General features: G+C 37.7%; 1 protein-coding gene across 1 annotated transcript in view; it reads left to right on the top strand.

Annotated features, from left to right (window-relative positions):
* LOC137242495 (neuronal acetylcholine receptor subunit alpha-10-like) overlaps positions 1-26041 on the top strand; it is a 140710-nt gene that overhangs the window by 13624 nt on the left and 101045 nt on the right. Inside the window, exon 2 of the mRNA XM_067769782.1 lies at positions 14513-14691. Coding sequence (XP_067625883.1) covers positions 14513-14691 — 179 coding nt within the window. The remainder of the gene's footprint in view (positions 1-14512; positions 14692-26041) is intronic.

Here is a 26041-nt window from a genome sequence, read left to right as displayed (position 1 = left end):
ATTATTGACGTAAATACTGCTTGGCATGGCCTTAGCATCGCCTTAGCGATGGTATAGCTTAGTGATGCTAATATCCGTGACAATATCATAACAATAATAATGATAAAATAATTATTGTTAGGCCTTGAGCTCAATTCAAGCCCGCGATATTAAAACCGTTTAACTTGAAAATTTTTTTTAAATTATTTTATTTAGCAATAACCATCAAAATTTGTGTACAAGAAAAAAATGATGGTAATAACTTAATTTCGTGCCAACTAGGCTTTGGCTCACGGTTAAAAGTTCGAAACACAATATCTTTGAGGTTAAACATTTAGAAGCAGTAAAAATTAAAAAAACCAAAATTATTGAAATAATTTTTCATTGCTATAGTTAGATTATCTTACCATTGTATATGCCTGTAACGGGCAGAGCACAAAATTGCATACTTATCAATATATCGCTAAAAGTAATGCAAAAAATAATGCAATTAATACTCGAAATGTTTTTTGATTCTTTCGAAAAGGTTACAGTTTTTAGAAATTACCGGAAATTGTGGAAAATATTCGGACATTAAAATAAAGTATTAAATTTTAGTTGTTTTGTGATGCTAACAGTGCTTCGGTCCATTCAATGGGCGCGAACATTCACAAATTGTCATCAGAGTCCTCTAAAGGAAGTCCAAGGATACTGGCAGTTTCAACAGGGGCGGACCATGGGAAGATTGGTGTTAGGAGCGTAGGTTCCACATTACAATTGAAAAGATTGTTGGTGTTATATGGGGACACATCGCCGGCAGGACATACAGTACTTATGTCGGGGTTGATTCTTGACAAGAAAGAGTTTAACCTGATGCAGTATCCAGAATGAAGCTGGGCCAGAGTGAATCACGTTGTTTTTTTTTTTTTTTGTTGTTGTAGCGATAAGGTCACTCCCCGAAGGCCTTGTGGACTGTTAACGAATTTCATTGTCCTTTGCCGGAGGCAGATCCGGCACGTTCCGGTAACAAGCGCCTTTAAAGTACTAGCCCGATTGAGCACGACCACATAAAACCTTCTAGGCCATACCGCCCTCCCAACCCCTAGATCCATGAAAAAGCTTGGGTTGTCAGAGCCTCGGCTGTTAAAGAAACATGATTCGCCACGGGTAGATAAGGTTGACGAGTGTCTCCCTTTATTAGGTTAGGTTGAACTGGCCGCTCAATAAAGACCTCACATAGACTGAATGTGTCCATAGTGTTGCCAGAATGTGTTTGAAGACCAAACGGAAAACCCCAATCAGGTGCCAGGACATATGTTACAAAATAAGTTCATCCTCTTGGCAAATACTACAAGTTTTCTTAGACTCAGCTTAATTGCTGCCTCAAGATCTGGCAACTCTGCCTCCCCTAATAGTTAGAGCCTTGACCTGGAGAGCGCAGGACATGAACACAGAACTTTCCTAACCGTTTCTTCCTGCAGCTCATACTTCGCACACTTGCTCTTACTGAGGAGGCTTAACTTATAAGCATGTGACGCCAGAAGCCAGTGTCCAGTTAATATGCCCATCGTGAGCCTTAAGTATTCTCTCTTCAGAGATAAGAGCCACTTTGTGAGTCTAATATCGCAGGCTTTGCACATGATCTTAGAAATTTTGCAGAACCGCGCAGCTCCACGCCTTTCCTGCTTGATGGATCTTATGCAACTCATGTCGCCTTTTGATTTCTCTCAAACGGATTGGGGCGTCTATCGTCGACTCAGCGAGTGTTGCACCCTCCTTTGCCAACTCATCGGCCCTTTCGTTACCTTCTATCCCTTTATGACCGGGAACCCAGTAAAGATGTATGGTCCGGACTGAGCGAAGTTTTTCCAATGCTTTTTTGCATTCCAGAACACTTCTTGATGAAGTACTGTGTGAGATTATTGCCTTAAACGCAGCCTGACTATCAATATATAAATTGACGCGACTGCAGCTTAAGCACGCTTCCTTAAGAATTTCTGCTGCTTTCTTCACTGCTATAATTTCCGCTTGAAAATCGCTGCAGTAATCTGGCAGCCTGTAGGATCTACTTTTTTCTGGGTCTGTCTCTCTTGGTAGTGTGCTTGCTTCTTCTGCAAGAGTGGGATATTGTATATTGATAACAGGGTCCACCGGCCGCAAAGGCTTTTACCGATTCTGTGCGGATTTTGCCTAGGCCTCCTTATGCTTGTTTGGATCAAACGGCTGTGGAGATGTTCCCTTCACCATCTTGGAGGCGAGGCTAGTTCAAGCAGTTGTTTGCAAGGGTTTCCCGGTTTGTGATAATTTGGCAAAAACTGTCTGTTCAGCACTTCGTTGTGCTCTACAAATTTGAGCTCTTTGGCTTCACTATGTATGTAGATGATGTTCAGGGGTTATAAGGAGACAACCTCTCGCAGTTCTGATTGCATAGTTTTGACAGGCGTGCAGCCTTTTCCAGTATGTGTCGAACCCCCGGTTTTTACCCGTAACTCACCATTTTGGAGGGGTTCTACAAGAAAAATGGCATCACTTCCTAGGCATTTTCACTTTTGTCATTGTTGTTATAGTTGAATAAAAACACCCCAAAAAAATTAAAAATTTTTAAAACACAATTTTGTTTAGTTGGCACTTCTTTTTCAGCATTTGACAAATTGTATTTCTGACAATTAACATATAGTGTTTTCTTTTCTACACGAAAATGTCGCCTTCACGCCAACTCTTCAAAAAGTTGTGTTCTGTGGTAAAATCAGCGTAGCCTCAATAGAGGGCATCATTATCTTTTCTCAACAACCTACCCCTAAAAATGGCCAAAAATGAAACATTACTTGCCCTCGCTGCCATTGACGGTGCAGAGAACGGCCCTGTCAATCAGCTGAATCACATTGACAATAAACACAGTATACTATCTGTCACTTTCTAGCAAACATAAATCACCTACGATAAAGCAGCTCCAATCAAGCACGTAAAATTTTGACAATTCATTTTGACATTTTTTGTTCTTTTCAAGTCATGCAGGCTGGCACTGAACATTTTAAGTGAGCTACAATTTCACATGGCAAAGTGAGAATCTTAAAAATGTTTGCTCCTGAAAGTGGCGACATTTTCCTTTAAAAAAGAAAACACTAATATTTATGTCAAGTACATGAAAGTGGAACTACCTAGTTTTCTTTTATTATGGACTTGCCTCTAAATTTTTGCATAATTTTGTTGCTAATAGAAAATTTTCAATATCGTCAGGATTAAAAATAATACGTACATGCAAAAGTATATATATATTTTTTTTTGACATTTGTTTTGCTGCCAATTTGAAAATTTAGTTATCACATACCTACTCAGTTAATATTGAAATTTATAATTTCAAAATCAAACCGAACAGTTTAAACCATGGTATAAATATTACAAGGTAAAACCGGTGGGAGCCGAAATGACGTTTAAAAAAATTCTAAAATTCTCACTGCTCTCACATTTTTATACCTTTCATGAAAATGAAATGGTATATTAATTTCGTCACGAAACCGAAAATTGTAAGTCCTTAAAGGAAAATAGATAGACCCACCATTAAGTATACCGAAATAATCAGGTTGAAGAGCTGAGTTGATTTAGCCATGTCCGTCTGTCCGTCTGTCTGTTTGTATGCAAACTAGTCCCTCAATTTTTGAGATATCTTGATAAAATTTGGTGAGCGGGTGTATTTGGGTGTCCGATTAGACATTTGTCGGAACCGACCGGATCGGACCACTATAGCATATATCCTCCAAACAACCGATTTTTCAGAAAAAGAGGATTTTTGTAATATCTTACCCAATTTAACAGCTTGAAGCTTCAAACTTCACCATATACTTTCGTATATTGCACGTATTGTTGCTTGAAAAAATTGATGTGATCGGTTGTATATATAGTATATATCCCCCACAACCGATTGTTCAGATAAGGAACTTTTCGTAATTACTACCCTATTTTAAGAGCTAGAGGCTTAAAATTTCAACGAATGCTTACGTATATAGCATATATTGTTGTCTGAAAAAATCATAAAGATCGGTGGTATATATAGTATATATATGGTGGTATATATAGTATATATATATATATATATTTTCGCAAATTTTAGCCCCATTTTAACAGCTAGAAGCTTCAAATTTCCCAGAATACTTACGTATATAGCATATATTGTTGTCTGAAAAAATCATAGAGATCGGTTGTATATATAGTATATATCTCATACAACCGATTGTTCAGATAAGAAACTTTTCGCAATTTCTACCCCATTTTAACAGCTATAAGCTTCAAATTTCACCGATTGCTTACGTATATAGCATATATTGTTGTCTGAAAAAATCATAGAGATCGTTTGTATATATAGTATATATCTCATACAACCGATTGTTCAGATAAGAAACTTTTCGCAATTTCTACCCCATTTTAACAGCTATAAGCTTCAAATTTCACCGATTGCTTACGTATATAGTATGTATTGTTGTGTCAAAAAATCATAAAATCATAGAGATCGGTGATATATATAATATATATATGATGGTATATATAGTATATATATATTTTTTTTTGCGATTTCGGCCTCATTTTAACAGCTATAAGCTTCAAATTTCACCAAATGCTTACGTGTATAGCATATATTGATGTCTGAAAAAATCATTGAGATCGGTGGTATACATAGTATATATCTCATACAACCGATTGTTCAGATAAGAAACTTTGCGTAATTTCTGCCCCGTTTTAACAGCTAGAAGCTTCAAATTTCACAAAATGCTTACGTATATAGCATATATTGTTGTCTGAAAAAATCATAAAGATCGGTGGTATATATATTATATACTTCATATAAACTGTCATTTTTGCCCCTTTTTTACGGCTAGAAGCTTCAAAATTCATCAAATAGTTACGTTTACGTCATATATTTTTGAAAGACGTGATTCGTAGTCATAGTTTTTACATGCAGACCACAAAAAACGTGAAGCTTTGCATCCTCACACAGATTACCTACCTATTTTTTATTTTATATTTATCTTAAAAATCGTTTAGATATGTTCAAATTTCACCAAATGCTTACGTGTATAGCATATATTGTTGTCTGAGAAAATCATAGATACCGGTGGTATATATAGTATATATCTCATACAACCGATTGTTCAGATAAGAAACTTTTCGCAATTTCTACCCCATTTTAACAGCTATAAGCTTCAAATTTCACCGATTGCTTACGTATATAGTATGTATTGTTGTGTCAAAAAATCATAAAATCATAGAGATCGGTGATATATATAATATATATATGATGGTATATATAGTATATATATATTTTTTTTTGCGATTTCGGCCTCATTTTAACAGCTATAAGCTTCAAATTTCACCAAATGCTTACGTGTATAGCATATATTGATGTCTGAAAAAATCATTGAGATCGGTGGTATACATAGTATATATCTCATACAACCGATTGTTCAGATAAGAAACTTTGCGTAATTTCTGCCCCGTTTTAACAGCTAGAAGCTTCAAATTTCACAAAATGCTTACGTATATAGCATATGTTGTTGTCTGAAAAAATCATAGAGATCGGTGGTATATATATTATATACCCCATATAAACTCTAATTTTTGCCCCTTTTTACGGCTAGAAGCTTCAAAATTCATCAAATTTCATCAAATAATTACGTTTACGTCATATATTGTTGAAATACGTGATTCGTAGTCATAGTTTTTACACGCAGACCACAAAAAACCTGAAACTTTGCATCCTCACACAAAGTACCTAGCTGTTTTTTATTTTATATTTATCTTAAAAATCGTTAGGGTATGTAGATCTGTTCACTATATATTTCTTATCTTATACATCCGATTATTCGGAGATTACGAGCGGGATAAGATTATTGTTCAGCCCCATTCATGAAAGGTATGAAGTCTTCGGCACAGCCGAAGACAGTCCCGTTTTTACTTGTTATTTTTATACTCAGTTGAGCAGAGCTCACAGAGTATATTAAGTTTGATTGGATAACGGTTGGTTGTACATATATAAAGGAATCGAGATAGATATAGACTTCCATATATCAAAATAATCAGGATCGAAAAAAAATTTGATTGAGCCATGTCCGTCCGTCCGTCCGTCCGTTAACACGATAACTCGAGTAAATTTTAAGGTATCTTGATGAAATTTGGTATGTAGGTTCCTGAGTACTCATCTCAGATCGCTATTTAAAATGAACGATATCGGACCATAACCACGCCCACTTTTTCGATATCGAAAATTTCGAAAAACCGAAAAAGTGCGATAATTCATTACAAAAGACAGCTAAAGCGACGAAACTTGGTAGATGAGTTGAACTTATGACGCAGAATAGAAAATTAGTAAAATTTTGGACAATGGGCGTGGCACCGCCCACTTTTAAAAGAAGGTAATTTAACAATTTTGCAAGCTGTAATTTGGCAGTCGTTGAAGATATCATGATGAAATTTGGCAGGAACGTTACTCCTATTACTATATGTACGCTTAATAAAAATTAGCAAAATCGGAGAAGGACCACGCCCACTTTAAAAAAAAATTTTTTTTTAAAGTAAAATTTTAACAAAAAATTTTATATCTTTACAGTATATAAGTAAATTATGTCAACATTCAACTCCAGTAATGATATGGTGCAACAAAATACAAAAATAAAAGAAAATTTTAAAATGGGCGTGGCTCCGCCCTTTTTCATTTAATTTGTCTAGGATACTTTTAACGCCATAAGTCGAACAAAAATTAACCGATCCTTTTGAAATTTGGTAGGGGCATAGATTTTATGACGTTAACTGTTTTCTGTGAAAATGGGCGAAATCGGTTGATGCCACGCCCAGTTTTTATACACAGTCGTCCGCCTGTCCTTCCGCATGGCCGTTAACACGATAACTTGAGTAAAAATCGACATATCTTTAATGAACTTAGTTCACGTGCTTACTTGAACTCACTTTATCTTGGTATGAAAAATGAACGAAATCCGACTATGACCACGCCCACTTTTTCGATATCGAAAATTATGAAAAATGAAAAAATGCCATAATTCTATACCAAATACAAAAAAGGGATGAAACATGGTAAGGTAATTGGATTGTTTTATTGACGCGAAATATAACTTTAGAAAAAACTTTATAAAATGGTTGTGACGCCTACCATATTAAGTAGAAGAAAATGAAAAAGTTCTGCAGGGCGAAATAAAAAACCCTTAAAATCTTGGCAGGTATTACTTATATAAATAAATTAGCGGTATCCAACAGATGATGTTCTGGGTCACCCTGGTCCACATTTTGTTTGATATCTGGAAAACGCCTTCACACCACTCCCTTTTAAAACTCTCATTAGTACCTTTAATTTGATAGCCATATCGTACAAACTCATTCTAGAGTCACCCCTGGTCCACCTTTATGGCGATATCTCGAAAAGGTTTCCACCTATAGAACTAAGCCCCACGCCCTTTTAAAATGCTCCTTAACACCTTTCATTTGATACCCATATCGTACAAACATATTCTAAAGTCACCCCTGGTCCACCTTTATGGCGATATCTCGAAACGGCGTCCAGCTATGGAACTAAGGATTACTCCCTTTTAAAATACTCATTAACACCTTTCATTTGATACCCATATTGTACAAACAAATTATAGAGTCACCCCTGGCCCACCTTTATGGCGATATCTAGAAACAGCGTCCACCTATGGAACTAAGGATTACTCCCTTTTAAAAATACTCATTAACTCCTTTCATTTGATACCCATATCGTACAAACAAAGTCTAGAGTCACCCCTGGTCCACCTTTACTGCGATACCTCGAAAAGGCGTCCACCTATAGAACTAAGGCCCACTCCCTTTTAAAATACTCATTAACTCCTTTCGTTTGATACCCATATTGTACAAACAAATTCTAGGGTCACCCCTGCTCCACCTTTATGGCGATATATCGAAACGGCGTCCACCTATGGAACTAAGGATTACTCCCTTTTAAAATACTCATTGACACCTTTCTTTTGATACCCATATTGTACAAACAAATTCTAGGGTCACCCCTGGTCCACCTTTATGGCGATATCTAGAAACAGCGTCCACCTATGGAACTAAGGATTACTCCCTTTTAAAATACTCATTAACACCTTTCTTTTGATACCCATATTGTACAAACAAATTCTAGGGTCACCCCTGCTCCACCTTTATGGCTATATCTCGAAACGGCGTCCACCTATGGAACTAAGGATTACTCCCTTTTAAAATACTCATTAACACCTTTCTTTTGATACCCATATTGTACAAACAAATTCAAGGGTCACCCCTGGTCCACCTTTATGGCGATATCTTGAAACTGCGACCACCTATGGAACTAAGGATTACTCCCTTTTAAAATACTCATTAACACCTTTCATTTGATACCCATATTGTACAAACAAATTATAGAGTCACCCCTGGCCCACCTTTATGGCGATATCTAGAAACAGCGTCCACCTATGGAACTAAGGATTACTCCCTTTTAAAATACTCATTAACACCTTTCTTTTGATACCCATATTGTACAAACAAATTCTAGGGTCACCCCTGCTCCACCTTTATGGCTATATCTCGAAACGGCGTCCACCTATGGAACTAAGGATTACTCCCTTTTAAAATACTCATTAACACCTTTCTTTTGATACCCATATTGTACAAACAAATTCAAGGGTCACCCCTGGTCCACCTTTATGGCGATATCTTGAAACTGCGACCACCTATGGAACTAAGGATTACTCCCTTTTAAAATACTCATTAACACCTTTCTTTTGATACCCATATTGTATAAACAAATTCTAAGGTCACCCCTGCTCCACCTTTATGGCGATATCTCGAAACGGCGGCCACCTAAGGAACTAAGGATTACTTCCTTTTAAAATACTCATTAACACCTTTCATTTGATACCCATATTGTACAAACAAATTATAGAGTCACCCCTGAACCACCTTTATGGCGATATCTAGAAACGGCGTCCACCTATGGAACTAAGGATTACTCGCTTTTAAAATACTCATTAACACCTTTCTTTTGATACCCATATTGTACAAACACATTCTAGAGTCACCCCTGGTCCACCTTTATGGCGATATTTCGAAAAGGCGTCCACCTATGGAACTAAGGATTACTCCCTTTTAAAATACGCATTAACACCTTTCTTTTGATGCCCATATTGTACAAACAAATTCTAGGGTCACCTCTGGTCCACCTTAATGGCGATATCTCGAAACGGCGTCCACCTATGGAACTAGGGATAACTCCCTTTTAAAATACTCATTAACACCTTTCATTTGATACCCATATCGTACAAACGCATTCTAGAGTCACCCCTGGTCCACCTTTATGGCGATATCTCAAAAAGGCGACCACCTATACAACAACCACCACTCCCTTTTAAAACCCTCATTAATACCTTTAATTTGATACCCATATCGTACAAACACATAGAGTCTCTCCTGGTCCACCATTATGGCGATATTTCGAAACGGCATCCACCTATAGAACTAAGGCCCACTCCCTTTTAAAATGCTCATTAGCACCTTTCGTTTGATGCCCATATTGTACAAACAAATTCTAGGGTCACCCCTGGTCCACCTTAATGGCGATATCTCGAAACGGCGTCCACCTATGGAACTAAGGATTACTCCCTTTTAAAATACTCATTAACACCTTTCTTTTGATACCCATATTGTACAAACAAATTCTAGGGTCACCCCTGGTCCACCTTTATGGCGATATCTCGAAACGGCGTCCACCTATGGAACTAGGGATTACTCCTTTTTAAAATACTCATTAACACCTTTCATTTGATACCCATATCGTACAAACGTATTCTAGAGTCACCCCTGGTCCACCTTTATGGCGATATCTCAAAAAGGCGACCACCTATACAACAACCACCACTCCCTTTTAAAACCCTCATTAATACCTTTAATTTGATACCCATATAGTACAAACACATTCTAGAGTCACCCCTGGTCCACCATTATGGCGATATTTCGAAACGGCATCCACCTATAGAACTAAGGCCCACTCACTTTTAAAATACTCATTAACACCACTCGTTTGATGCCCATATTGTACAAACAAATTCTAGGGTCACCCCTGGTCCACCTTTGGGCGATATCTCGAAACGGCGTCCACCTATGGAACTAAGAATTACTCCCTTTTAAAATACTCATTAACACCTTTCATTTGATACCCATATCGTACAAAGGCGTTCTAGAGTCAACCCTGATCCACCTTTATGGCTATATCCCTAAATGACGTCCACCTATAGAACTATGGCCCACTCCCTCATAAAATACTCTTTAATGCCTTTCATTTGATACACATTTCAGGGTTTCCCTCGGTTCATTTTCCTACATGGTTATTTTCCCTTATGTTGTCATCATAGTTCTCAACTGAGTATGTAATGTTCGGTTACACTCGAACTTAACCTTCCTTACTTGTTTTATTTTGGTGTTGTTTCATAACAAAAATATAACGAACTGTAATATATTTAGTAGTTCTATACGACAGCATGACACTCTTAATACACGTCCAAAAATATCAAGAGGGGTATCAAAAGACGCGTTTTGGATCCAGGATCGCGAATACGAAAGCAGAGTCTGTCAAGAGATATTTGCAAAAGAATTTTGCAAATTTTCATGTGGTTATTGTAATTTTAATGATTTTGTGGTACCCACAAAAAAATTGTGAACATAAGTGTTTTCCGCGGATATAGTTTTGGTCTCCAAACCGGTGTTCGACCCACCCAAGGTAATTTTTTATAAGCGCGGCCAAAGGCCGCCAATGCAGAAAGGTATTCTGCGAAAAAATACTATGGATCCCACCCTCGGTTTCGGAGCACTCTGGGGTCATTTTTCGGTTTTTCGTTAATATCTTTTGAACGATCTAAAATTTTTATTTTCCGCCTTCGAATTATTGTTGTCGAGGTCAATTCGAGTCTTTTGGCACCTCTCTCGGTATTTATGGATGTCATGCTGTCGTATAGAATTACCATATATTTTTGCGTTTTAACATTAATATTATGATATTTTATCCAAAACTGAATTTTTTATTGGTGGAAATAACCAGAAAATAAGAAATCTCAACGGTCAACCGCATTCCAGAATTTTCAATTCAAGAATTGTATTGTGGTTTCCCGCAAAAGGAAGCATCAGGCCACGATCCTCTTCTGAGGAATGTTCTTCAACAAATTGTTTAGAAACCTATCAGCATCTGCGCGACGAGAAGAAAAACCCGACTTACCGCCAAGGTGTACGGAAGAGATACATATCTTCTTACAATAACAATTTGGTATGATATATATCTGAGGAGATTACGGTCTAGCTTTCCATCCAACTCGAAGGCTACTTATCGTGTATTCGTTTTTCTATGAACTGGCTCACATAAATACATGTTTTGTGCCGACCGACCCAAATCTTTATCTGCTAATTCGGACGAACTTTTGGTGCCAAGGTAATGCCGAGGGACAATCAATACCATTTATACAAATTTTCGTAAATAGTTTTGATGGATAGGCCAACACACTTGCTCTACACCACGGCGGCAGACTTTGACCGTTCAGCCGGTAAATTCAGCCTCCACGAACTATCATACTCCAACTGGACGATGATGTTTAGCTAAGCTGCGAAGAGCTACAGCGTTTTTGATAGTGTGGGCAAGTTACTGCGTTCGGAGAAGCAGGTTGGGGAAGACTTTGATCTCTCTTGGTGCCCCTGTTGGCGTCAGTTATCAAGAAACAGGGTTAGCTGGAGTGACTTGTTACACAACGACCAACATCTCTTAAACGGTTAAGCGCCAATTAAAAAATGTATCTTCCAACCGCGAGGAAAAGGACCAAAATAAACCAAAGAATTTCTCCAAGATCATTTTTGTCCACAGTAGCGAGGACACTTGAGACTGCTGATCTCTATGAAGTGAAGTTCCGGCATATTTACGGGTTAAAGACGTATCAACCAAGTGAAGAAAGATGAATAAAAAATCAATAGGGGTGGTCTCCAACACTCGCTTCTTAATTAGAAGAGGTTAAGAAGCAAGGCCTTTTCTTTCATCTCTTTGCAAAAATAGCACGTGTTGATGCATTCATTATATTGGTAACACATTTTTTGCCATATGTATACATAAAAACCGATTACAAAACTTTTCGAATTATTTTTCACTTATTTCATAAGCATTTTGTTTTTTGGCATTAAAAAAAAATGAAAATGTCAAACCAACAATTTTTTTGTGTTTACTTTGGTTTGACATTTCCACAAAGTTTAAGAGACTGATTTTAATTTTTTTTTAAAAATCAAAAAACCATTATGGCCGCCAAGACGAGTAAATGGCTTTACCTAGTAATATTTATACCATGGTTTAAACCATATGGCTTTGTTTTTAAATGATTTCTGGGCCTAAACCTTTTCTTTGCATTATTTTCTCCAATCGGGTTTAAATTAGAATTGAACTTCATAAAAAAAGTTTAAAAAAGGGGGTAGTCTGACGACAAGTTTAAAATTTAGGCTCAAATTTCTAGCCGTGCTGTTATTGTTAATTTTAAAAATTGCTGGATCCTACAGCATTAACATCGACTCCGAATTCCATCTTTCAAAGTAATTGAATATTTGCTAAGTAAGTATTTTAGATAGGGTTTTGAAAAACTTTCTCGGAGGTATTTTCTTGCTGGATGTTACTCGCGCCGTAATATTAAATTGTGACCTTTAAAGTAGACAAGCACAGTACCTCCTTACTAAGGCGTTAAGATTTAAGCTTTTTTAAATTTTTGTGTCGTGGTGAAGTAGTCTTCGTTGGTTTAGAAATTTTTCGAACATAATCTTATTTCGAAACTTTTTGGACTTGTATAAGTTCTAGTAACCACTGTTTGTAATTCGATAACTTGTGAAAAATATGATGTACCTGGTAAGAGTACAAACTATTTAGTCAACAGTTCCGCCTTTGTTTAAATGTTCGAGAAACAACAATGGCTATTGGATAAGTCGGACAACACTAAAGGGCCCATTACTGATACTTAGCATAGACTTGACTTGACTTGAGAACTGTCACTTACAGTTCTGTTAAATGAACTTTGCATGTTACTGATTACTCAAAACTTAAGCAACACTTAACTTGACTTAGAAGTCTGTTGAATTTTGATGTTCTATGTAAGTTCTAAGTGACGTTTGTATTTTGAAATACCATTTGTTTGTTTCCATTTCATTTTGACATTGTGTCATGCAAATTGACATTTATTGATTATGATACCAGATTGTGTGCGATAAGTGGAGTATAATCGTGGCTAAGTTGCCAAGTTTACGCCAAGTCAAGTCAAGTCTATGCTAAGTATCAGTAATGAGCCCTTTAGAAGTCTGTTGAATTTTGATTTTCTATGTAAGTTCTAAGTGACGTTTACATTTTAAGATGCCATTTGTTTGTTTCCATTTCATTTTTACATTTTGTCATACAAATTGACATTTATTGATTATGATACCAGATTGTATGCGCTAACTGGAGTATAACCGTGGCTAAGTTGCCAAGTTTACGCCAAGTCAAGTCAAGTATATGCTAAGTATCAGTAATGGGGCCTTAATGATCGGCAACAAATACAAAAGCTATCCAATTAACAAACCAGTGGATACCACCAATTACAGTACTGAAAACCAAACGGTAGTAGCCATCGACCGGAATAACTAGAAGTTACCCACTCTGGCATCATACTACATAGGTCATAATGAGAAGTTCCCTTTAGTGGAGTAGGGCAGAGAGGGACAAAGCCTTTAGAAGCCCTAGGTCAACAAACTGTACAAATTTCAAACATTTTCGGATGGGAAACTGGTTCAACCTAGAAGGCTACCTATTCAGAAGGCTTGGAGGAGTATAACAGTAGAATAAGTTTGCAAATGTGATCGATACCACACGGAAAAGAGAGTAGCGTGGAGATATAGAAATATCCCACGAGGCAGCAAAGTTTCCGGTGTGAAATAGTGTACGAATTGGTAAAAAATAAACTGGGCGTATGATGGCCTGGAAGGTTCAATGTGGTCTTATTAAATCGTTCCCGCGTTGCTCGGGTTTGTAACTTAATGGTGCTTGTTACCGTACTGGATCCGGAAAAGGATCATCAACATCGATAACACTTCCCAAAACCTTCGGGGAGTTTCTTTATCGCTATAACAACAACAACAAATACCTACTGATACCATTCCGACTGTCGCGGTAACGATTTTTTTTTTTATCTTACGAAGCTTAGGATCCGTGACTTTGGTCGCGTTTGGCCACAGGTATATTCTAAGCCACTTAACCAGCTTACTTATCTTTAGCTTTACCGGGGTTATCAGGAATTAAACTTTTATCTTCCCTGGGAGTGTGACACCACCCTCTTTGGTCAATAGTTCAAATTTAAACTGTTCTATCATTTCATTGTTTTAAACGATCACGCCTCTAGCCACCCTACAACCCGTATTCTCCGGTCGAAAACCGAAGGCATCCCTAATTGCACAACGACATTTTTATATGCATACATAAGATTTACTTTTTTAAATTACTTTATGCCAGTTTACTCTGCGTCGGTTGCACGTCGATCACTCATTACTGACTTGTTTGTAAACTACGATGCTGCCACAAAGCCTGCACCGAAGGGCGAACGTATTGATTTGCATGCGAACTTGGTACTGCAACATTTCGACTTTCAGGAATCGGATGGAAGTTTTCACTTCGTGGGACTTCTCGATGTGGTGAGATAACAATAAAAGTTACCTTAATATTTATATTTATTTATGCATATTTTATACTTTTTATAAGATGCCGTTCTAATTTAAAGCCTGAATGAAAGTTTTTCTTATTGAAATATCTTTAAAAAAAATGCTTGCGAAACGTGGGTAGGACATCTCGGTGCCACTCAAATACGCTTCAGCGAAGGTAGCTTTCTACGATGCTATTACTTTAAAATGATAATGGATAATTATTTATAAAACCTACATCTACGGACGCCTGCTCATGATGTTGACATCATTGGCATTAGCAAACGGACCGTGTATTCTTTCTTCCTGGACCTTGATAAAGTGTCGAAAAGGTGGATCTTGCAATAAATAAGAGCAGGACGAAGTACTTGTTGTCAACCAAGAGAGAATGCGCTTTGACACCCGCCTCACTGTTGACAGATGTAAATTAAAAAATGTGAAAGACTTCGAATATCTGGGAACGACCAATTACTGCGAAGCCTAGAAAACCAAAAAGTTTTACTTCACGCTGAGTAGGAAATTGAGAAGTAATGTCTACTTTCGACGAACAATAACCATGGCGGAACCATACAAGGTGTCAGCAAGATGGCATACATACAAACATAAATAAAAACACCGTATATTTTTTTTTTTTTTGTAAAAAGATGGACTAATGTCAAAATCGTACTGCACCGGAACGTAAACTGCCAAATTATATAAAAAAAGTACCAATCAGCTGATTTGCGGCGGTCCCCTGTTCCTTGTTCCGTCATGACAATAACCACGCAGTATACGTCTCTCATGATATCTGTCCCAACGAACGACTCAGAATCATGGATGGTTACGACAGAAGATATAATGACGCTTAAAATATTCCAGAGAAAAGTTCTTCGGACAATTTATGGTAATTTCGGTGGTGAGAAAAGTTCTCCAGAAAGTGTATGGTCTTTGACGTGTTGCCAAAGGCGGCTATCGAAGGAAGTTTAATTAAGAGCTGCTTGAGCCTTTCGCCCCTTAGAAATTCCTTAGTGTGAGATACCTTTTGCTAGTTAATGGAATTTACAAGGCGGAAAACTGTGAGGCCAAAGTTTATGCCATTTGGAGATCAGTAGTCTGTCATATATTTAATGGTGTAACGAATTCTGGGAAATTCTGCTTATTCCAAACCTTCTGCTAACGTTCGAATCGCTAAACTGTTGAATGAATCACTCCAGTATTCATTAATTCCATATGGTCTTTATTTAGTCTACTTAGCAGTAGTACAATTACACTTAAATAACACGTACTTCACAACAGCGTGTTTAAATCAAGCTGATTAGATATTCCTCAGCTTGCGCTGCTTTTATACTCTCTGTTGCTATGTCCGCATATTTCTCCAAAGGTCTAGACGTTTCACCTTCTCGAATATTCTGCTTGGTTACCAGCTATATACATGTATATTTGTAGTTTATGCGCTTCTCATAGTCATATGCGTGTGTATGTGTGAGCAACTACTTCGACTGATGACCACAATTGTGTGCGTGAAATATCTCTTCGTTGCCTTCTATATATGTGTGTAAATGATGATTGATGTGTTAATGTACACATGTGTGGCTCAATTTAATGTTTTTGTTGTTGCGTGATTATTTACTAACAGCCGAGTGATGCTAAAATTCGCCACATTGCCCTCCACCTAAGTCGGATCGTCCCGATCAGACAAATTTTCTGATCTAAACGCTGCCAGCCTTTCCAAATTAACCACTTTCATTTTGTTTCGTGGTTTGAAAGTGATTTGTATGCGGTAAACTACATCGTTGATTCGTTTTATAACTTTGTATGGGCCTTCCCAATTACACTGCAATTTCGGTGACAAACCTTTTCTTCGTTTTGGGTTGTATAGCAGCACCAAATCTCCTTCCCGAAAATCTTTCGAATTAATTGCTTTATCATATCTGGCTTTCATCTTGTCACTCATAATCTTGGTTCGTTTTCTTACAAGATCGTGTATTTCCCTCAACTCTTCCTCCAAGACACCAGTGAATTTCTTGGCATTTCTCTCCGCATTGGCATTTATCCCAAACTTCAAGTCAGCTGGCAGTCGAAGGTTATTGCTAAATTACCTTTGCTGGGGTTTGGCCTGTTGTCTCATGCACTGCTGATCGGTAAGCCATCAAGAATAATGATATGTGTGTATCCCACTCTTTATGGAACTTGTCCACTACTTTCCTTAAGTGCTCCTCCAAGGTTCTATTAAAACGTTCCACCATACCATCGGACTGAGGATGCAATGCAGTTGTCCGTGTTTTTCGAATACCCAATGATTTACACATTTCCTGGAACACAGCTGATTCGAAATTACTGTCTTGGTCAGAATGTAACTCCATTGGTAAACCATACCTTGCAACCCAATTGTTTGTAAACACTTCTGCTACTGTTTCCGCTTCTTGATTTGGGATTGAGTATACCTCTGGCCACTTGCTGAAATAATCCATAACCACCAGTACATATTTGTTTCCGCAGTTGCTCGGTGACCGACTGACGACAACCAACCCAATAGAATATTTGTTTAATTTTCTCGAGCGTCTTCGTAATTCTAAGATGACCTCCACTTGGACCGTTATGTAGCTCTCTGAGAACGTCAGGAATTCTTTTCCTGGGAACAACTATCAGTTTCTTCTTGCATTTACCATCCTCACTCTCCCATATTCGATGCAGGTAACCGGATATCAATTCTAAACTGTTCCACTGCGCCCAGTATGACTTCGCAATGTGACTCTATGCTGTCATCTCCTCTCTTTTTGGTCTTTCGTTTTGTTCGAGCCCTCGCATAACATGTGACAGATCTGTATCTTCTAGCTGACACTTCCTTAGTTGTTCCATGTCCCATTCATCCGAACACATTATAGTCAAAAGCCGGACATCTATGATGTCTTCCTTAACCTCAGCTTTCGAACAATGTTTGCATTCCAAATTACATGGTCATCGGCATTCCCATGGGCACTACCTTTCCGATGTTCAATGGAAAAGTCATAGCTTTGAAGTCGCTCGATCCACCGTGCCAATTGACCTTCTGGGTTACGAAACTGCAGGAGCCATTTCAACGCTGCGGATCTGTCCTGACGCGGAATCGCTGCCCGTAGAGATACTTGTGAAAATGTTTGATGCACTCTACCAATGCCAACAGCTCTCTCCGTATAACGCAATAATTCCTCTCCGGTTTTCCAATTGATCGGCTGTAATATGCAACTACCTTCTCCTGGTCATCGACCAGTTGTGATAAAATGCCTCCTATAGCATATCCGCTCTCATCTGTATCTAGAATAAACGTTGCTCCTGGAATCGGATATGCCAACATTGGGGCAGTTCACAAACGCTCTTTTAATGTTTGGAAAGCGAATTCTTGCTCTTCTTCCATTCAAAAGCTTTATTTTTCCATGTTAGGTCGTGGAGGCTATGGGCTACGCTGGCAAAGTTTGGTAAAAATCGGCAGTAATATGTGCACAGCCCAAGGAAACTTCTTAATTCATGCAGGTTCTGTGGTCTTGGCCAATCCTTTACAGTTTCTATCTTTTCATTCGCCGTACAGATACCCTCTGTCGTTGCCTTGTGACCCAAATAACTTACTTCCCTTTTAAACAGCGAACACTTTTTGGGACTTAGTTTCAGACAAGCGCCAGCTATTCTCTGGAAACTTCCTCCAAGTTATTAAGATGTTCATCAAAGTTCTTGCCCAATACGATGATGTCGTCTAGGTACACCAAGCATGTTTTCCAATGTAGTCCTTTCAGTACCTGATCCATGCTGGTGCATTACAAAGTCCAAAAGGCATCACTCTAAATTGCCAAAGATCATCTCCAACACTGAAGGCTGTTTTCTCTTTGTCTTCCTCCTTCACCTCCACTTGCCAGTAGCCGCCTTTCCAGTCCAGTGTGGAAAACCATCTCGTACCACATAGCGAGTCCAGAGTATCGTCAATTCTTGGCAATGGGTAGCTATCCTTTTTCGTGACGTCATTCAGCTTGCGGTAGTCCACGCAAAACCTCATATTTCCATCCTTCTTCTTCACAAGTACCACCGGTGAGCTCCATGGACTAGCTGATGGTTCGATAACAGCACTGTCGCTCATTTGACTAACAATTTCCCGCTTGGCCAATGGAACACTACGAGGAGCTTGACGGATCGGCCTTGCATCTCCAGTGCCAATTTGGTGTTTCACAACGTTGGTGCGGCCTGGTTTGGAACCATCCTGGTCAAATATGTTTGCGTACTTTAGGAGAAGTTGTTTTGCCTTACTCTGATAGTATTCTTCCTTTGCTGATTCTCCACCGCCAGCACTCGTTTACTGATGTAGTCTTTCTCGTAGCCCAAATTAAGTGGCACATCCATGTTCTTATATTGCATCGTCTTGCTTTGCATGTCGATTTTGGCGCCTTGGCCGATCAAGAAGTCCACTCCAATTATTATTTCATCAACAATCTCTGCCACTATAAAATTGTGTAATACCTTGACGTTCCCAATTGCGACTTCACATGCTACTTCCCCCATAACGTGGGTATCCTCCCCAGTGACTGTACGCAATCTTGCTCCATGAAATGGTCTTATATTTTTGTTGACTAAATCCGATCGAATTATGGAATGCGATGCGCCCGTATCTACAGTCAGTAAACGTTCCTTTCCATCCACATGTCCTCCGACAGTAAGATTGCTCTACTTCTTCCAATCTGCGAGATAGAGATTATGGGGCATTCAATTGCGGGAGTTAGCTGTCGCCCCTTACGACTGACCTGCTTTAGTTTAACGATTGAGTGGTCTTGGAGATTTGCTCATCTCCTTCAGCTTTGCGTTTACGACCACCCACATTGCTGGAACTATTAGGGTTGGTGTTGCAATAACGTGCAATGCGCCCTGGCTTTCCACACTTAAAGCATTTGACTGCATCATTATTCCTCTGCTGCGTACCCTTCAATGCTTCCAAAATTGTATCTACCCAGTCTGGCCTTTCTACGTCCACACGATGACCTTTGTATGCTGGTTTACTCAATAGTGAGGCAGTTTCCTGTGTCAATGCATGTGATACCGTTTCTGCGAATGTAGGTTTTGGGTTTGCGTATGTAGCTCGCTTCGTTTACACGTCCCGTATGCCATTTATAAAGCTCTGGATTTTTACCCTCTCGGTGTATTCAATGGATGCGTCCGCATTTGCCAGATGCGCTAGCCTTTCGACATCTGACGCAAACTCCTACAAAGTCTCATTCGTTTTTTGGTAGCGGTTTTGCAACTCAATTTGGTATATCTGTTTCAAATGCTCGCTTCCGTAACGTCTCTCGACAGCGGCCATCAATGCTTCATAACTGTTCCGCTCGTACACTGGAATAGTTGTAAGACTTCACCAGCAGATCCTTTCAATGCCACGAATAGTGTAGCAACTTTATCTTCAGTATTCCAGTTGTTCACTGTTGCGGTCTTCTCAAACTGAAGCTTAAACACCTGGAAAGGAACAGAACCGTCAAAGGATGGTCTTTTTACACTTGGATTACTCGCTGAAGCTGCTGGGCGATTTAGTTGCAACTCCTGTATACGACTTCTCAATGTTTCAATGTCGGCGTCCATTTAGTCCTCGAGTTGTAAATATTTGTATCCTGCGCCTCCTTGAGGAAATACGTCCTTCTTGCTCTTCCAGTTGTGCAGAGATCTGCGATGATATCTGTTTGATTTGCGCCGACATTTCGGATATTCGTGCCTCTTTTGCTTCAATCTTGGATGTAATCTGTGTCGACATTTCTGAAATACGCGTTTCCTGCGCTACAATCTTGGATGTTATATGGTTCCCCTACGATTCCAGTTGGGATACTATACTTGTCTTCTGATCTTCCAGTTGGGATGCCATATATGTCTTCTGGGATTCCAGTTGAGATGCCACTGTCGATGTTTGAGCAGATATCGCAGCCAATATCATGTTCAAGTCTGTGCTCGTAACTGTCTGCGATGTTTCGTTTTCCCTTCCATTTTTGTTGTTGTCTCGTCCCCATCAGGATGAAAGACATACTCGTCCACATTAAGTCCTTCCGACTCCATTACCTCTCGTAGTCGTGCTTGAAGTTCGATCTTATTTCCGGTTGTATTCAATCTACGGTTCTCCAACTCCTTTTTCAGTTGCCGGATCTTTAATTCACTTAACTTTGCCATGTCCAAGTTGTATTCGAAATCTTCGAAATTTTTTCAACAATTCGTCTTCTGGCACCAATTGTAACGAATTCTGGGGAAATTCCGCTTATTCCAAACCTTCTGCTAACGTTCGAATCGCTAAACTGTTGAATAAATCACTCCAATATTCAGTATTGCAATATGGTGTTTATTTAGTCTATTTGGGAGTACAATTACACTTCAATATCACGTACTTAACAACAGCGTGTTTAAATCAAACTGATTAGTCATTCCTCAGCTTGCGCTGCTTTTATACGCTCAGTTGCCATGTCCGCATATTTCTGCAAAGGTCTACCCGTTTCACCTTCTAGAATCTTCTGCTTGGTTACCACCTACATATTGTAACGAATTTACTTGCAAATACTCTTATTTGCCCTTTTGCTAAGTTCGTATCACTAAACTGTTGAATAAATAACTCCAATATTGAATAATGGAAAAATGGCCTTTATTAAAGTACTTCACAATAACACTTATACTTTGCAACTAGCTGGCTTAATAACCAAACTGATAGCTTAAATGAAACTGACATTCAAAATAATACTGCTATGGCTCGCTAGATAGCGTCTTAATCGAAACTGCTTGATAGCTCAAATCAAACTGAATTCCAGCGCCTCTACATTTGCTGCCTTTTATACTCTCTGATTTCAACGTTCGCATCTTCTAGGCACTTCCAGAATCTACTAGTTGCCATCAGCTCTCAAACTTCTCAGCTGTAACTACAATTGCACGATTTTATAGCTTCTCTCATTGCATACTTTCAGGAGTATCTCAGATATATGCATGTGTTTGTGCATTGATTCTCCGCTGCTCGTATATGTACATGGTACATATGTGTAGACGCAATTATTGTTTCGTTTATGTAGATACATAATGATTGATCTATGGATGTGCATGATATCACTGTTTAGCATCGGCTTAGAGATAGCAGCACCCCTTAGTTTTGCTAATATTCGTAACAATATAAAGCTCTTTTTTGCAAGGATATAGCTTATTTTATTCGTCCACGACCCTTTTAAAAATCTTTTATATAAAAGTGGGCGTGGTCCTTAACCGATTTCATAAATTTTTCTTCAAAGCAATCCTTATAGTAAAAGCAACCTCTCTGCTGAATTTTGTTACGATAGGTTAAACGTTTTTTGATTTATGATTAATAATATTTGTAAAATTGATTTTGTTACAAGTGGGCGGTGCCACTCCCATTTTAAAAGATTTTTTCAAATTTTTATCAAGAGTCTCAATATCAGTCCGCGCGTCAAATTTCAACATTCTAGATGTATTATTTACTGAATAATAAGGTTTTTTGTGTTTTCAAAAATGTTATATATATAAAGAGTAGGTGTGGTTTTCATCCGATTTCGTTAATTTTCAATACCAAAATTTTCTGGGCAAAGGTAAGCTCGTGTACCTAATTTGGTGAAGATATCTCAGTATTTACTCTAGTTATCGTGCTTACGGACAGACGGGCAGACGGACGGACGGACGGACATGGCTCAATCAAATTTTTTTTCGATACTGATGATTTTGATATATGGAACTCTGTATCTATCTCGATTCCATTATACCTGTACAACCAACCGTTATCCAATCAAGGTCAATATACTCTGTGCAAAGCACGCTCGTTTTCACTAAGAGACTTATTATTTGTGAAATATGTTGTATGAATCTTTTGCGTTTTCTTCATTTTAATGGAAATTTTAAGATTTTTAGGTTAAGGCACCAATAACTGATGCCAATTGATATGGATAAGTAAAAATATGATCATGACTATGGCGTTATGACTATGTTAACTTTGCCAGGCCTTTAATTACTTCATTATTGCTTGGACAAATACAACAGCTAAGTTGGTTATGTTTATTTGAATGGTTACTGCCAGAGTGGCAACGTATCATCTAGCAACTGAAAGGATTTAACGTTAAATCTTGCAAGTTTTTCATACAAAATTAAATCTCGAAACGAAGAACATTTCAGTTAAATCTTCAGTAAACCTTCAATCATAACAATATTTGTGGTATGGCAACCTAAAATTCATATGTCATGTAATGTTTTCATAGGAAAATATTTTAAGGCAGCAGCAGTTTTTGAATTCATTTGTCATTTGTAACGCCACCTTCCCTATGACCAACCCTTCATTCTTCTTCCACTAAGCTTGTGAACTCCACTAAAGGAAACTCCTCATTATGAGCTATATATTAGGATGCCAGAGTGAGTAGCTTCTAGTTGTTCTGATCGATGGCTACTAAGATTTGGTTTTCAGTACTGTAATTGGTGGTGTTCGCTGGTTCGTTAATTGGCCAGCTTTTGTATTTGTTGCCGATCATTAGTGTCGTCTGACTTATGCAACAACTATTGTTGTTTCTCGAACATTTAAACAAAAAAAATTAACTCATACAAACAGACAACATTTGGTTAATTCGTTGTAGTTCTATAAATAGAACAAAAACAGCAACAATACCAAGTTTCTCTGAAACCGCCTTACCAACATGCATAACTTCAACACATAATTACATACGAAGTATATGATGTGTAGAAGAATAATATATGCAAAAGAAGACAATTGGGAAAAACTTTACAACAACTAAAGCATGACGTAGGTGAATGCGTTTGTAACCATTTCAACTATCGTAGGAGTGCGGGTTCGAATCCCACTCCAGGGAGAAAAGGCTTTGAAGAGATTTACGTTGATGTCACGTTGTTTAAAATTTTCCCAAATTATTAAATAAAGAAGCGGAACTTTTGACTAAATAGTCTGCACTCTTATCAGGTACACCAGAATTTTTCACAAGTTATCAAATTACACACAGTGGTTACTAGAACATATACAAGTCCAAAAAGTTTCGATAGAAATTTTTTTAAGATTTCAAAGTTGACATTTGTATTGCCAGACTTGAGTAAAATAAAAATTGTATCAGAGTAGAATATTCAAATATGTTTTTGCATTGTAAAATATATGAAAATATATGTTTTTCATTCGAAAACGTTTATTCTTTTTTGGCTGAAAACCTTTACAAATATTGAAACTGTGGCCCCACTTTATAGTTTATTCAATATGAAAAACTTAAACGACAAATAGAACTACAGTGGAGACAGTACAGGTTACAATATGAGTTTTAATAAATCTTATCAGTTAAGCCTCTACGTGGAGATGCGCTATTATTACTACTTTTTGCCGTCTGTGAAAATATGGCGTTGAATGTTAAGCCATGTTATTAGTTGAAAAATCGTTATTATTTTAATAATAGAATCCACTTTTGAAATACGTCAGCTACGTGGCGTATGTATGTTGCACTTTATTTTTTGCCGTTAATAGTACTCGTTTGTGAAAAAGTGGTGTTTTAGATAGTGGCGTAGTGAGGTTTTCTTGCGCCCGGGCAAACTATTTTTTTCAATCATCAAAATATATCTAGCCCGATTCTAAACGAAAATTCCGTGCGAGTTTTTTCCCTTCTCCCATTCTTCGTATTCTAAATAAAAATTCCTTGTGAGTTTTTTCACTCCTCCCTCTCCTCCTATTCTGAACAATGTTCGAAAAAGCGGAAACCGGTTATGGGAGAAAAGTAGGTATTATGAATGTGAGGGAGAGGGAGATTTCTCTGCCATTTCGTAGGAGTTTTTTCACTTGATAAATCATAGGGAATGCATCAAAATAGTTAAAGGAAATTGGTTCTTTTAAGAAAGAACACTTATTTGTACAAATTTGTGCTAAAATATGAATGTACATTGTACCACAATATTCTCACTGTTAATACAACAACAACAACAACCACAATATTCTTTATTTTAAGTAGAAAAGTATATCATAAGCAACAGAAGAGCTCTTGGTATATTTGATGCAGCCATCCAGAAATTGCGCAAGGATTTTTAAGAAGGCTTAAACAGATTTTGGCATATGGCGAAAGGCGAACTCAAACCGACTTGGCCGCCAGAAAATTGCTTTGCTGAATGAAAGCAGGCAACTCGAGCGGATTTGTTATCCCGCCGTCTTCTTCTTCTTATGCTCCTCTGTTGATGTTGCAGTGGCATAAAATCATTACTCATTTCAGTGAATAACACATGAAATGCAATACTGTGCATTGTTTATATTTTATTTCTTAATTTCAAACAAATTTGCAACAATAATTAAACTTTTCAATTTTTTAAACGAAATAAGAAATGCGCAACGATATTTCAGTTCACAAAACAGCTGAGTTCGAAAATTCGAAATTCCTATTCCCCAATTATTCTTCTCCCTAGGAGAAAAGAATTGGAAGAATTTTTCCGCGGGAATAAAAAAATCCGCGAGAATATTTAGAATTGGTCTGATCATTTTAAATTTTTATTTTTCCACACTTAATAATGTTAGGCCACTTAGGCGACCTTGTTATTAGTGAAACGTTGGGTTAGAAAAGTGGAATAATGTAATTTTATTTTGCACTTTAAAAAAAACTTAGACCGGAAAAGCCTAATAGTATACCTTCAGACCTTGTCCCATCGTTGATCATAAATATGTCAAAATTAGTTTTACTGTGCTGAATGAACGTTCGCAGCTAGCAATTGATACTGAGATAGTCAAGAGTATTTGAAGTGCCACTCGCAAGTTTGGAAAAACATCTTCTCCATACGAGATTATAAAAATAAGTAATTCTAACAGAGTTTTATGTTCAATTTCTTTTCTACTACGAAGAAATATTTTGCAGTCACATATTTTGGTAAAAAGTTATATTCCATCGAAAGCTGTGTTATAAAATTTACCCAAGTTCTTACAATTTCTTGTAAGTTGTTATTATCCTTGTTTAACAAATTTCCAACACCTAAGTGAAATCAAAATTTATAATTAAAGTCATTTAGTCGTGCAAATCTTTTACGCACTTTTTGTTGGAGATGATCGAAAACATTTTCCGTAACGCCAGAAATTTCACAACATCTCTAGCCGATTCTCCGGGCATTTTGCGACGCTTTTACACATTTTACTATTCAATATACCATTTTTCACAAAGTGACTTCGCTTTTTCTATTGGTTCCTCACAGAGAGTGGCTCAAATTTCGGATAGTTTAGTCGTTAATGATTTAAGATCATGACACGCTTCTCTAAAATTCATCCCCGGAACTTGTAATGTGAACAGCACACTATCAATCCTCCTTAAAATTTCATACCAGAAATGAACTAATGTTATGAAACTAAATTTTAGTATATTTTGCAACAGAA

This window comes from Eurosta solidaginis, chromosome 2 (genome assembly GCF_040869045.1).
Source record: "Eurosta solidaginis isolate ZX-2024a chromosome 2, ASM4086904v1, whole genome shotgun sequence".
Classification (NCBI taxonomy): domain Eukaryota; kingdom Metazoa; phylum Arthropoda; class Insecta; order Diptera; family Tephritidae; genus Eurosta; species Eurosta solidaginis.
This window is presented reverse-complemented; position numbering and strand designations above follow the sequence as displayed.